At 38.6% G+C, this 13,507-nt stretch overlaps 1 protein-coding gene across 5 annotated transcripts in view; it reads left to right on the top strand.

Moving 5' to 3' along the window:
* EBF2 (early B cell factor 2) overlaps positions 1–13,507 on the top strand; it is a 202,295-nt gene that overhangs the window by 174,294 nt on the left and 14,494 nt on the right. For 4 of the 5 annotated variants that reach the window (XM_025394007.1, XM_025394005.1, XM_025394008.1 and 1 more), the window contains 3 exons: positions 8,884–8,972; positions 10,619–10,684; positions 10,767–10,944. In XM_025394007.1, coding sequence (XP_025249792.1) covers positions 8,884–8,972; positions 10,619–10,684; positions 10,767–10,944 — 333 coding nt within the window. Of the gene's footprint in view, positions 1–8,883; positions 8,973–10,618; positions 10,685–10,766; positions 10,945–11,949; positions 11,953–13,507 lie in introns of all 5 variants that reach the window. The other variant, XM_025394006.1, reaches the window with a different exon arrangement.

Genomic DNA, 13,507 nt, shown 5'->3' with positions numbered 1-13,507 from the left:
CTCCCTGTGCCTCCTCTTAAGGAAAGAAAATTAAAACCATGTAGAATTTTATATCTCACTAATCCTTTGGGAAAATTAATATTGAGCACCAGCCAGCTTTTTTTTTTTTTTTTTAAGAGTGGTTCCCAGTAGATATTTTTAGTTAAATACTATTTACTTAAAAAAAATAAACCATTCACACATTGCTTATAGTTTATATCTATTTATTTGGTCCAAGATATATGTAAGTAATCTCATATATTATACCAGCAATCAAAATGAGAAATGGCACATGAGATCCAGGCTCTCAAGAGAAATATTATGAAATCTCAAGGTATTGATGAAAGTTTTTTAAGGCTGATCCAAATGGGATTTAGATTCTGTGGCAGTTGAAATGTGTATTATTAAACTCCTTAAGCAAACCCGAATGACTCCCAGTGGAGGATTAAGACATTCTATGTATAGCAAAGACGAAATTCTCATGTCTGAGTTTTCTCTCTTGAATTCCCTCTTGATTAGCTTCTGTAATATTTAACTTCATGCCATGCCATAATTATTTAATAAAAGGTAAATATAAATTATATTTCAGTGGGGCGATGACCTTTTACCTTAATGTTATATTACTAAAGAAAGACATAGATAAATAGAGCCTATAGATTGAAGCGTATTTTTAATTTACTCTGTTTTTGCCTTGCCAGCACTTCTCTGTATCCCTGTCAGCCAAAAGGTTGGCAGAACTTCACAGCATCCCTGCACTCCATGTGGTAGGCGAGGTTGTAAATTTACACTGATGATGGCAGTTAATGGCCTGGTTGGCCCTTGGAGACGGTCTTGGTGCTGGTCTTGGGCACCTCATTAGTTAATTGAGCTTTGCTTGGCTCACACCAGGGCTGAAAAGCCAGAGAACGCCCAGGGAGGTAGCGAGGGGGAGGGAGGAAGTTGGGATTCAAGGTGAAGCTGAACCTAAAAGACGCAAAAGCAACTGGTCAGTTGGGAAAGTCAGTCTGGAACCAAAGAGTTGTCAAACCCGGCCATGTGTTAAAGGCTGAGGTCCCTCTTATGGTTTACTGTTGGCTAAACAGAGCTGGAGTACTTTCAACTTCATGCTTTCTACTTCCAATGTGCACTTGGTTAAATGAAATTCTGTGTGTGTGTATGTGTGAGTGTGATTTTCCCTGTCTGTGTAGACAACTGTGCTTTACTGTCCTCTCTCTCATTTTGATGCACACGAGATGTATCCCATAGCTTGTGCCTATGAACTCTGGCAGGGACCTGCCAAAAAACAACATAAAAATAGACAATCATGCCTTATCTACTTATTCAGTGTAAAACATGAATTGCCAACCCAGTGTGGTCAAGATACTCTGCTGTGTCTAATTTGGGAGCTGGGGAAGGGAGGGCAGGCAAAAGAAATCAGACATGACCCTGTATCCTGGTGGTCTGCAATCTGGTTGGGAGAACAATGGGTGCAAATGTGTGATAAATTATATTTTTTAAAAATTCATCTCTATCCCACCTCTGTGCACTGATTAGAGCCCAGCTCCAGAAAATTCATCTGCGAGCAGTAGGGAGGACCAAGGGATAAGGACGGTGGTGTTGGGGGTCCCTGGCTGGACCCCCACAGTGCTCTTGGGAGAGGCAGGGCACTTGCCAGGGCAGGGGACAGCCACGCAGATGGAAAGGGACAAAGACAGAAATGGAGACAGGGAGGGGTTAGATTTTCTGCCTTATGGGATATCTGTTTAGTTTGCATTCAGCACGTTGTGAGTGTACCCATATCAATACTTTTCCTATTTTCTCTAAGAAAATCTGCACTTTGGCTAGCAAAATGGTGTGTATTTCTAAAAAAAAAAAAAAAAAAAAAAAATTAGGCAACAATGAATTTTGAGAATTTCATCATCAAGTCTGTTTGCCCTGCAGCACCGGGCAGCTGTTTGTGTTTGCTGGTTGATACCGCATGGGGTCTCCTTCTGCTCTCAGTGACGAAGTCAGGCAACACAGGCTGGGCTTCATTCATGCTCTTGAATCTGTAGCTCTTGAAGCTGAGGAGGATGCCCAGAGCGGGATGCAAGGATCATCGTCTCTGGTTCTGCAGCAGGAAAAGTTAAGAGCACAGGCTTTGGAGTTAGAGAAGCAGGATACAGATCCCACCTTTACCACTTGGGACTGCATTGAAAATGGGGATAAAACCCACATCATAGGATTGCAATCAGAATCGAATGAGCTGATGTGCCTAAAAGGCTTAGCAGAGTACCCTTAACATAGAAAGGCTTCAGTACATCCTAATGGTGGTAATAATGATTTTCACTATTGCATATTACCACCACTAAAAATCACATTATTAAAGAAAAAGTCTGCCCAAATTGCTGACATTATAATGCTAAGTGGAAGCAAAACATTTATGGAATGATTCTACTTAAACATACGGCTATTCTTACATGTGTTTCTAGGTAAGATGACCTTGTGAGTGCAAGTGTTTAATCGGTCCCCACTCCCAGAATATATCAGAGATACTTTCAGGAAAACATAAAAATAAAGGAAATCTGGTAATAATGCATGAAGCTAGGCTAAAGTCATTAATATGCCAGAAATTTTGCACTGTTGTGCTGGTATGTGCACACAGGGTCGTACTGGTGGACATGTGAACTCCAGCTGGCCTCCTCATTCCCCCTTGGGAAAGAGCAGCAGGGCAAGGAAGTGATGGAAGACCCCAAAAATCACCCTGAGGCTCTCCTGTCTCCACCTTGAGGAGCGAGAACCAGTGGCATAAGCAGAAAGTTGATCTTGAATGGGAGAGTATACTTAACTATTCTATATCCAGAGCAGCTGCCATTTATGTGTGAAAAAACCAAAAAGATACTCTCTTATTTCAATGGCCCAGACAGCATTTAACTCATTCTTATTGATAGCACCTGACTGCAGGAGAATTGAATCAATGAAGAATGCAAGATGGGAAAAATTGTGCTATGGCAGTATTGGTGGTTGGCCGAGAAAGCAGTTAAATATAGAGTGTCTAAAAAATTATTGTTAATATGGTGATGAGACTTAGTGGAAACATGAAAATTAGTTTCTAAAAATATAGATCATAGAAAATCTAAGAATAGTGAATCAGCTTGAAATGATAAACTGCCAACAAAAATGTATAAGTGGAGAGAAAGAGGTGGGAAGATTGAAGGCAAGCAAAACTCCTTATATATGGAGCGACTCAACACCTCAAATAATTAGGAAAAATAAAATATTTTCAGAGAAGTCTAAAGATACTTCTGTAAATTAAAATAGCATGTACAGACCAGGAGCAGTGGCTCACGCCTATAGTCCCAGCAATTTGGGAGGCTAAGGTGGGCAGATTGCTTGAGCTCAGGAGTTCAGGATCAGCCTGGGCAACATGGTGAAAACCCATCTCTACCAAAAATACAAAAATTAGGCATGTGGTGCATGTCTGTAGCCCTAGTTAGTCAGGAGGCTGAGGCAGGAGGATTGCTAGAGCCCAGGAGGTGGAGGTTGCTGTGAGCCATGATCATGCCACTGCACTCCAGCCTGAGTGGCTGGACTTTGTGTCCCTGTCTCAAAAACAACAACAACAACAACAACAACAACAACAAAGTGTGTCTATCTCTCAAATCACTAGAAAAGTGTATGTGTGTATATGTGTGTGTGTGTATATATAACTATTAGAAATGAGAATGTGGGAAGACAAATTTATAGTAGCAAAAATGGACATGTTAAATAATGTGATCAAAAAGATAGATGAAATAAGACATTAAAGCATTGCCCATGAAATGCAGACAAAACTAATATGTATTAATTCAAAACTCAATAAATTCCAAAAGGCAGATACTGTGCAGGACACCTTTTTTAATCCAGGGCAGTTGACTACAATAAGCATTTAACAGTTTAGTACTCAATTACCTAGAAATTTTAAGATACTCTTCCTGGAACTAAACGAAGTCAAAATTATAAATGGGACCAATCAGAAAATTACAACAAAATTGTGAAATACAGCAAGTTGTGGCAAAGGTAAGTACCTAATGTTACACAATGAAATAAAATCCAGATAGGTTAAATAATTTAAACGTCTACCTATATTTGTATACATTTCAGTGGGCGGCGGGGGAGGGGAACTCTAGATAGGTTAGAAATTTTAAACAAATACAATATAGATTCTATGCTAAAACATTTACAATCTTGATGAAATGGATGATTTTTTTCCAGAAAAAATACAATGATATTGAGAAACAATGAATTCGAGGTTTCTGATTGGCAGTCAGTCATTTGGATGATGGTGCAATTCAGAGACTCTCATGAGCTTGGGTATCTTGGGTGAAAGGAATCTATGGAACATCTGAGTGGAATTTTCTAGCCAACAGCTGGATATTTAAAGCTGCATCTCAGGCCAGGTATCTAGTCTAGAGATCAAGATTTATGGCGATTAGCATGTAGCTGCATGTGGAAATCATGGGGAACTGATGAAGTTGCCCAGGAGAACGTGCAGCTAAGCTGAAGGCTGCCTGGCAACCATCTTGAGGAGCATCCTTTACAAGACAGGCAGAGAAAGAACAGTCCGCAAAGTAGTCTGACATGGCCAAAGAGGTAGGAAGGAAGCCGGGCAGTGTGAGTTCAGGAAGCCAGTGGGTGGGAGGGTTTCTAGAAGTAGAGAATATGAGTGATGTCAAATGTTAACTCGGGGTTAAGATAAGAATGGAAAAGTTCCTGTTGGTTTGGCTAAAATGCTATTGGTGACCTTAGTATGAACAATGTTACTATGGTTCTTTCAAGTGTTTAGCAAAGAGCTGCTATCCATGCTATGTAAGATTTATAGAGCATAGGATAAAATATAGAAAACTTCTCAATATAGTTTTCAAAACCGGTATAAAATAAAAATCATAAGTTGGACAGAGCCATACACACAATCCTAGTTATTAATATGGACAATAACTGACACCTGCTTGCTCACCAAGTGCCAGGCACTGTTCTTATGAACTTAATTGATTTAATCCTTGTGCCAGTTGTGTTAAGGAAATATTAATCTGGTATTAATGGTTGAATCTGGTATTAATGGTTATATCTGAATTTAGATATATACCAAGAAAATGATACATTACATCCATGAATTAATGTTTAATTTTGAAATATTAGAAAATATAAAATATAGGCCAGGCATGGTAGCTCATGTCTGTAATCCTAGCACTTTGGGAGGCCATGATGGGTGGATCACTTGAGGTCAGGGGTTCGTGACCAGCCTGGCCAATATGGTGAAACCCCATCTCTACTAAAAATACAAAAATTAGCCAGGCATGGTGCTGCGTGCCTGTAATCCTAGCTACTAGAAAGGCTGAGACAGAAGAATAGCTTGAACCTGGGAGGTGGAGGTTGCAGTGAGCTGAGATCATGCCATTGCACTCCAGCCTGGGCAACAGAACAAGATTTCATCTCAGGAAAAAAAAAAAAAAATTCTATATCTGTATGTCTTATATATATTATATATGTCATATATATTATATATGTCATATATTATATATGTCATATATTATATATGTCATATATAATATATATGTCATATATATGTCTTATATATTTTATATATATCTCTCTTATATATATATATAAATTTGGCCAAAGGAGAAAATTCATGTGATTGTGATTTTCTAAAACTCCAAGAAGTCCTGATAACCCTTATTGAACCATGATAAATAATATCTATCTCAAATAGCCAACACCACATTTGCTAGTAAAATATGTCATTCCCATTCAGAGAAAAACAAGAATATCCAACTTTATCCTCATTTTGGGGCACTGTTTGGGAAGTTTTAGCCAACACAAGAATAGGATTAAGAGAACTAAATGGGATCAATACATCTATCAAAAGGAGACAAAATGATCACTGTAAGTAGATGATATGAATGTACAGGCCTAAGAGAAGCAATAAAAAAAAAGTGGTATCTGTCAGAGGTTTGGGCTACAAAATAACACTTACCTTTGGTTAAGATCTTTTATAGGCCAGGCGCAGTGGCTCACGTCTGTAATCCCAGCACTTTGGGAGGCCAAGGCGGACTATTGCTTGAGCCCAGGAGTTCGAGACCAGCCTGAGCAACAGGGTGAAAACCTGTCTCAAAAGAAAAAAAAAATGATATTTTATATGCCAAGCACCACGCTGGGGACATTATAGAAATGGTTTTGATTCTGAAGCCAACCCATAAGATGGATTTTAAACTGCTCACATACATTGTGGAGCTGGAATTCAGATGCTAGATCTACTCAACTCTAAAGTTGATTGTCTTCATCTCTATGGCATGGACTTCCTGCACAAATGTATAAAACATAAAAGTGTTTCTAGACTCTAATAAAACTCTTGGACAGTATGATTAATGAACAGCCATATTCACAGTAAAAACAAAATGGAATACATAGCAAAAAATTAAAATGGTAAAGAAAACACTTAGCACCTACATGATGAGCAGTACACAGTTTACTGAGGGATCTAAAGAAGGTGGAGTGTTGCTATTGCAAAGCCATCCGTTTTCTCTCTAGCTGTAGGTTTAATGCAACTGAAATTGTTTTGGAAATTTCCCTAAGGTGAATCTGGAAAGAATAAATGGATAAGAATAATTGAGAAGGCCAGGTGTGGTGGCTCACGTCTGTAATCCCAGCATTTTGTGAGGCTGAGGCGGGCGCATCATGAGGTCAGGAGTTCAGAACCAGCCTGATCAACATGGTGAAACCCTGCCTCTACTAAAAATGCAAAAAAAAAAAAAAAAAAAAATATTAGCTGGGCATGGTGGCACATGCCTGTAATCCCAGCTCTTCAAGAGGCTGAGGCAGGAGAATCGCTTGAACTCAGCAGGCAGAGGTTGCTGTGAGCCGAGATTGCACCATTGCACTCCAGCCTGGGTGACAGAGTGAGACTCTGTCTCAAAACAAACAAACAAACAAACAAAACAGAATAGTTGAGAAAATGTAGTTTTTAAAGACTGTGTATTTGTGGAAGGACACTTACACTATCAAATATTAAATATGTATTACAACCACAATAGTGTGATTTTTACCCAGAATAGATCAATAAAACAGAATATATGTATAGAAACCGTTCAATAAATTGTGAAATAGTTAAATTGTGGCAAAGGTAAATTCTTAACATTACATGACAAAGTAAAATCCAGATAAGTTAAACAATGTAAGCATTCATATATGTATACATATGTGTGTACATATACATTTGTGCGTGTCTGTGCGTTTGTGTGTACCTACCAGTTCTTGCAGTAGAGGTGGTCTTTCTATACATAAAATACTTAAGGACAAATTGGGATGTGATATTGCAACATGATGCCACAGTATGAAAAATCTCAACATATAAAGTATTTTTACAAGTGAAAGAAGAGTGCAGAAAGTATTAACATGCAGTTTATAAAAGAAGAAATTAACATCAGCAAATATATGAAAAAATTCTTCAGCCTCACTGGTGAGTAAAAAAATGTAAGTTAAAATGAGCACACGCATTGCTGGAGGGAGAATAAACTCATGCACTCTTCTGAGGAGTGATTTGACTGAATGTCTGAAAGGCCTGAAATATAAATCATAATTTTTGGTCCAGTAATTCTAATTCTTGGAATTTTCCAATTGAAATAATGAAAGTTATGCACAAAGGATAATTATTGCTCTGATATTTATAATAGTGAGAAATTAGGATCACATTAATTGCCCAATATTAGGAAGCCATTTAAATAAATTATAGAGCATGTCATAGAAAAATATGCAGGAATTTAAAATAATGTTATAAAAGAATAGTTCATCGTCCCAGGGAAAGTTTACGATATATTGTTAAGTGAATGAAAAGTAGGTTATGTAAGCAAAAAATGTTAATCCAGCTCATCTCTTAAGTGGGTTTACGGTAATTTTTTACTTCTATATTTAATGTTTTAATAGTTTTTTTTAAAAAAGGCATTGTTTTCATAGAATAATAGCAACATATATATAAAATATATATGAAAAAACAAGATTAAAGAGGAAATACACATTACTGTGTTTATTGATGATAACAGCAATGCAGGTGATTATTATGTTATTCTTTGTATCTTTTTCTTTAATCATGCATTAATTTTAAAACCATGACATTTAAACAAGAAACTTTTAAAAAATAAATGAAAGGGAAGAAGAAGGAGAAAGAATAAAAGCAGCACGTGAAAACTCTAGAGTAGTGGAAATGCTAAAGTATGCCATTCATTAATTCATTCACTCACTCGTTTTATAATTACTGACACTAAGTGCCTACTGTGTGCCAGGCCCTGTCTTAATGGGAACATAGTGGTGAAATAAAATTTGCAGTATTCATGGGGTGGGGTGGGGTGGCGTGGAGTGGCTGACATTTACCAGATGTGGGTGTAATTAAATAGAATTGAAAACTGGAAGCATATTATGCATAAAACAGGTTTTATGAGAATAAGCTCATAGAAGGTTTATATATGTATAAATGTAAATAAGAGACTGGTTAAGAAAAATATTTAGAAGAATATTTAGAAGATATTTAGAAGAATAGTCAATACAGTCCTACTTAGGAAAGAGACAAAGGAAAGAAAGGAAAATAATATAAAAGTAGTTTATTATCTTCATAAGAAATTGAGATATGGTTGCTTGTGCCATTTTTAATTTTATAGGGAGCAGAGAAGTTTATGTACACTTAAAGCAGAAATGATAATTGTAATCTGAAATTTTGAAATGTTATTCTAATAGAAAAATATAAAAGTACTATAAATTCCAAATTTACATGTGAATTAACCAATGTTGATAGCAAAAACCCTGATTACATCCATTATGCATCCAGAACCTTCTTATTACCTGTGGAAGAATTAATTAGAAGGTTTGCTTCATGGCCAGGATACAAACTCAGAGAGAGGATTTTTTCTCTTTCAGCATTAAATGAACCCACCATAGACTATGGCTTCCAGAGACTGCAGAAGGTCATCCCTAGGCACCCTGGAGATCCTGAGAGATTAGCTAAGGTAATGTGCTTTGGAAATGGACATGTGAAGCCATTTGTGTAGAATTTCAGCAAACTTAGACAAATGCAGGCATTTACATCCCATTAAAATTAATTAGGCCTTGAAATTTAGCTAAGCTTTAGATACAAGATGCACATAAAATATCTGCTAACTCTGAAATATATTACGGTCGTATTTATCTCTGACGAAATATGAAATCTGAACATTTGGGCCGATAAAATAGATACACAACAGGAGTATTCAGTTTTAAAAACATTGCCAACTTTCTGAAAATAAATATCTGCATAATTGGTTAAAAATATAAGCTTTGGCGGCCAGGCACGGTGGCTCACGCCTGTAATCCCAGCACTTTGGGAGGCTGAGGCGGGCAGATCACGAGGTCAGGAGATCAAGACCATCCTGGCTAACACGGTGAAACCCCATCTCTACTAAAAATACAAAAAAACTAGCCGGGCGTGGTGGCGGGCGCCTGTAGTTCCAGCTACTCGGGAGGCAGAGGCAGGAGAACGGCGTGAACCCGGGAGGCGGAGCTTGCAGTGAGCCGAGATAGCGCCACTGCACTCCAGCCTGGGCGACAGAGTGAGACTCCGCCTCATTAAAAAAAAAAAAAAAAAAAGTATTAGCTTCCACTCCTTTGTATTTAAATGTTTCTGTTTACCCATAATTTCAGGGACCCATTAATCCCCAATCAGTATTAATCATTGAGGGCCTACTATGTACGTAGGTATCTAATGAGGAGAAAATTGCTTCTGTATAAAATTACTATGAAATACATCACCTTCAAGTGAACTTCCTTATGAAAATTACTTTATGAATTTGGCCCATGTTGTTGGCTTTATTTAAAAAGTACATCAATTTATTAGTTGTCATTTAGCTGATGAGAAACTATTAAATTTTCACATTTATATTTGCACTTTAAACATACAAATTATAAAATGCCGTGTTCTCTTTTCCATACTGTGAATAAAATTTAAGCACCACAGTTGCTTCTACATCACACCTTTATTTTCCTCCTGGAAAAATCCCTAGCCCCACCATTAAATTAGATGATATCTGGAAAGTAGGTTAATAGCAATTTAAAACGCTGTAAAAAACAGGAGGTGGAAAAGGCAAAATGAGAGGAAAGGGATTCGTGATTACTAATTCTCTCTGGTTAAAATGTACAGGGGGAAATATTATTGAAAGAATTCATCTTTATTAGAATAAAATTTTGCAGAAGGCATTGCCAAGATCATTTCAGTACTCTGGACAACTCCTTGGCAAGGAGCTAAACTCAAATCCATCAATCATTTTAAGAATATTTAGTTAATTAGAGACCCAGATTTTTAAAACAGAATGGGCTGAAAGTAGCATTTAGTAGAACTTCTACGACATTATTAATTTTAATCAACTTCACTCTCAATTGGGTTGGTTTTTGTTTTGGTAACACAATCATTTATAGAGGCAAATTTCAGATAGATAGGTATTTATAGAGAGATTTATATGTATAATTGTATTTTACTTGTCAAACCAAATATAGGACCTCTTGACTAATTACTTACATTTTGGGAGGGATGTGTGGATTTCTCATTTTTGCCTATAATTTTCTTTTGTTTGCCATTTTGGATTTTGCCTTTGACAATACCCCACCCTCACTTGTTTTCCAGGAAATGCTGTTGAAAAGAGCTGCAGATCTAGTGGAAGCTCTTTATGGCACACCACACAATAACCAGGTGAGATACTCACATCCTACCTTTTCGTGAGTGTTGCACTTTATGCTGGATAGAATGCTCACATTAATCTGCTGTTTTGTAGGACATCATTTTGAAGCGAGCCGCAGACATTGCTGAAGCCCTCTACAGCGTCCCCAGGAATCCCAGCCAGCTTCCAGCCCTCTCCAGCTCCCCAGCACACAGCGGCATGATGGGAATCAACTCCTATGGCAGCCAGCTTGGGGTTAGCATCTCAGAGTCAACACAAGGAAATAATCAAGGTACCACCTTTCTTAGAGTCAAAATCCAAATATGTCTAATTTTAAAAGTTCTGCTGGAGTAGATGGAGTCAGAGGTTGAGTCATAATGGTCCAACAGAGTGCGTCTGCAGATAGGCAATACAAGCAAGATTATAGATGGTACATTATTAGAGTTTGAGCTTCTTAGGTACCAGGTAGAATGTCTGGAAATATTTAAGGAGAAGATTGAGTATTACTACCGGGTGTAGTGGCTCACATCTGTAATCCCTGCACTTTGGGAGGCTGAGGCAGGTAGATTGCTTGAGCCCTGGAGTTTGAGACCAGCCTGGGCAACATAGTGAAAACCCATCTCTATAAAAAATAGTCAGGTGTGGTGGGCAGATGTAGTCCCAGCTATGTGGGAGGATCACGTGAGCCTGGGAAGTCGAGGCTGCAGTGAATAGTGGGGTGAGCTGGCACACTGCACATGAGCCGAAGCTGCCTGTGAGTACATGTGCAGTGTGACAGTGCACTCCAGCCTGGGCAACAGAGTGAGACCCTGTCTCAAAAAAAAAAAAAAAAGGATTGAGTATTATCAATTTGGAAAGGTTTGGGCTTATAGAAAATAGGTTTACAGGTATTAATTGAAAAGAAATTTATGCTTCTGTTATTGTGATGATCAGATTGAATACTGGAAAGAAGCTGATTATTGCCATTATCATTTATGATACCCAAATTTCTCTTCCTGGTAGCCAAGAGTGAATGGCTTGGTTTTATTTGGTAACTTCTATTTTGTATGATCTCATATATATAACAACAAACAAATATAAAGACAACTGTGCTTTTACATGTAAAGCAGACCATGCAAAGATCTTTGCATTGAGATTGATTATTAAAGTGCTAAGTCAGAATCTGTCACAAATCATTTTTAAAAGGAGTAAACGTTCCTAATGAGGTCCTTAACATTGGGAGAGTTTTTTTTTCTAATTTTATTTATTGGAAGAGAATTCCTCATTTTTTTGCCCAGGGTGAGTTCTTACAAAAGAGTAGGTGAGCCGGGTGTGGTGGCTCACACTTCTAATCCCAGCAGTTTAGGAGGCTGAGATGGGCAGAATGCTTGAGCTCAGGAGTTTGAGACTAGCCTGGGCAGCATGGTGAAACCCTGTGACTACAAAAAATACGAAAATTAGGCAGGTGTGGTAGTGCTCACCTGTAGTCCCTGCTATTTGGGAGGCTGAGGTGGGAGGATAGATTGAGTCCAGGAAGTTGAAGCTGTGGTGAGCCATGACTGCCACTGCACTCCACCCAGGGCAACGGAGTGAGATCCTGTCTCAAAAAAAAAAAAAAAAAAAAAAAAAAAAAAAAAAAAAAAAAAAAAAAAGACAGGGCATATTATTACTTTTGTTTTTGTAGACATGAGGCCCATAGACCAAATGTCAAATTGTTTTTCATTTGGTAACAAATTTGGATTGTTTCCTAAATAGTTTGAGAGACAGTAATCCAAAGTGGTTTATTCCAGGACACATGAGACGTTTCTGAGCTGTGGTTTCTCACTCCTTCCCCTGTTCCAGGCATAGGCTGGGTCCCCCACACTCACTGCTGATGCCCCAAAGTCCTAGGTCAAAGAATAGCACATTTTAGGGGAACTCATCAACACTTTTTGAATGAAATTGACCCCCACTTGCACCTAGGGCATGGCAACAACTTTGAACTAACATTTCTAAAACTGTGTTCCATAGAATACAAGTGGCCCCAGACAGGTTAAGATACCTTTCCCCTCCAGGCCTCACCAAAAGATGCTATGGCATGTTAAATTTGGTAAACACTTAAGCTAGCAAAGTTAAACCAGTTTGTTTATTCTCTAGGCCTTCTGTATATGAATCATCAAGAAATGGCTACAGTGCATAACATCTACCCAGCCTAACTTGACCACAGAATGCTTTTCTCAGTGACACCAATCATATCTCACTGGACTCCAGTGTCATATGAAGTATGATTTGGGAGAGGGAACTCCACACTGCCATTAGCCATTTGCTCCTTGGTGTGAGCTGGAGGTGCTGAGTGCAGGTTTGAATGAAGGGGAGTAGCAAGGGCATGGCCTTGCATAGATGGGGAAGAGAGAGGAAGGTATAAAAGGCTGAAGATGGGCCGGGCACACTGGCTCACACCTGTAATCCCAGCACTTTGGGAGGCCAAGGCAGGTGGATCATGAGGTCAGGAGTTCAAGAGCAGCTTGGCCAACATGGTGAAACCCTGTCTTTACTAAAAATACAAAAATTAGCTGGGCGCGATGGGAGGTTGCCTGTAATCCCAGCTATCAGGAGGCTGAGGCAGGAGAATCACTTGAATCTGGGCAGTAGAGGTTGCAGTGAGCTGAGATGGCGCCACTGTACTCCAGTCTGGGTGACAGAGTAAGACTCTATCTCAAAAACAAACAAACAAAAAAAAACCGAACCAAACAAACAAAAACTGAAGATGGACTGCACACTTCCCACAACTGCCCAGGGCACCTGGTGGCATTCTATAGCCTGGGGCCAACGCAGACCTGTGCTAGCCACATGTGGCCTGACCATGCACGCCTGTTGATTTACCTGGAATTTTTCTT

The sequence above is a fragment of the Theropithecus gelada genome, chromosome 8 (assembly GCF_003255815.1).
Source record: "Theropithecus gelada isolate Dixy chromosome 8, Tgel_1.0, whole genome shotgun sequence".
Classification (NCBI taxonomy): Eukaryota; Metazoa; Chordata; class Mammalia; order Primates; family Cercopithecidae; genus Theropithecus; species Theropithecus gelada.
This window is presented reverse-complemented; position numbering and strand designations above follow the sequence as displayed.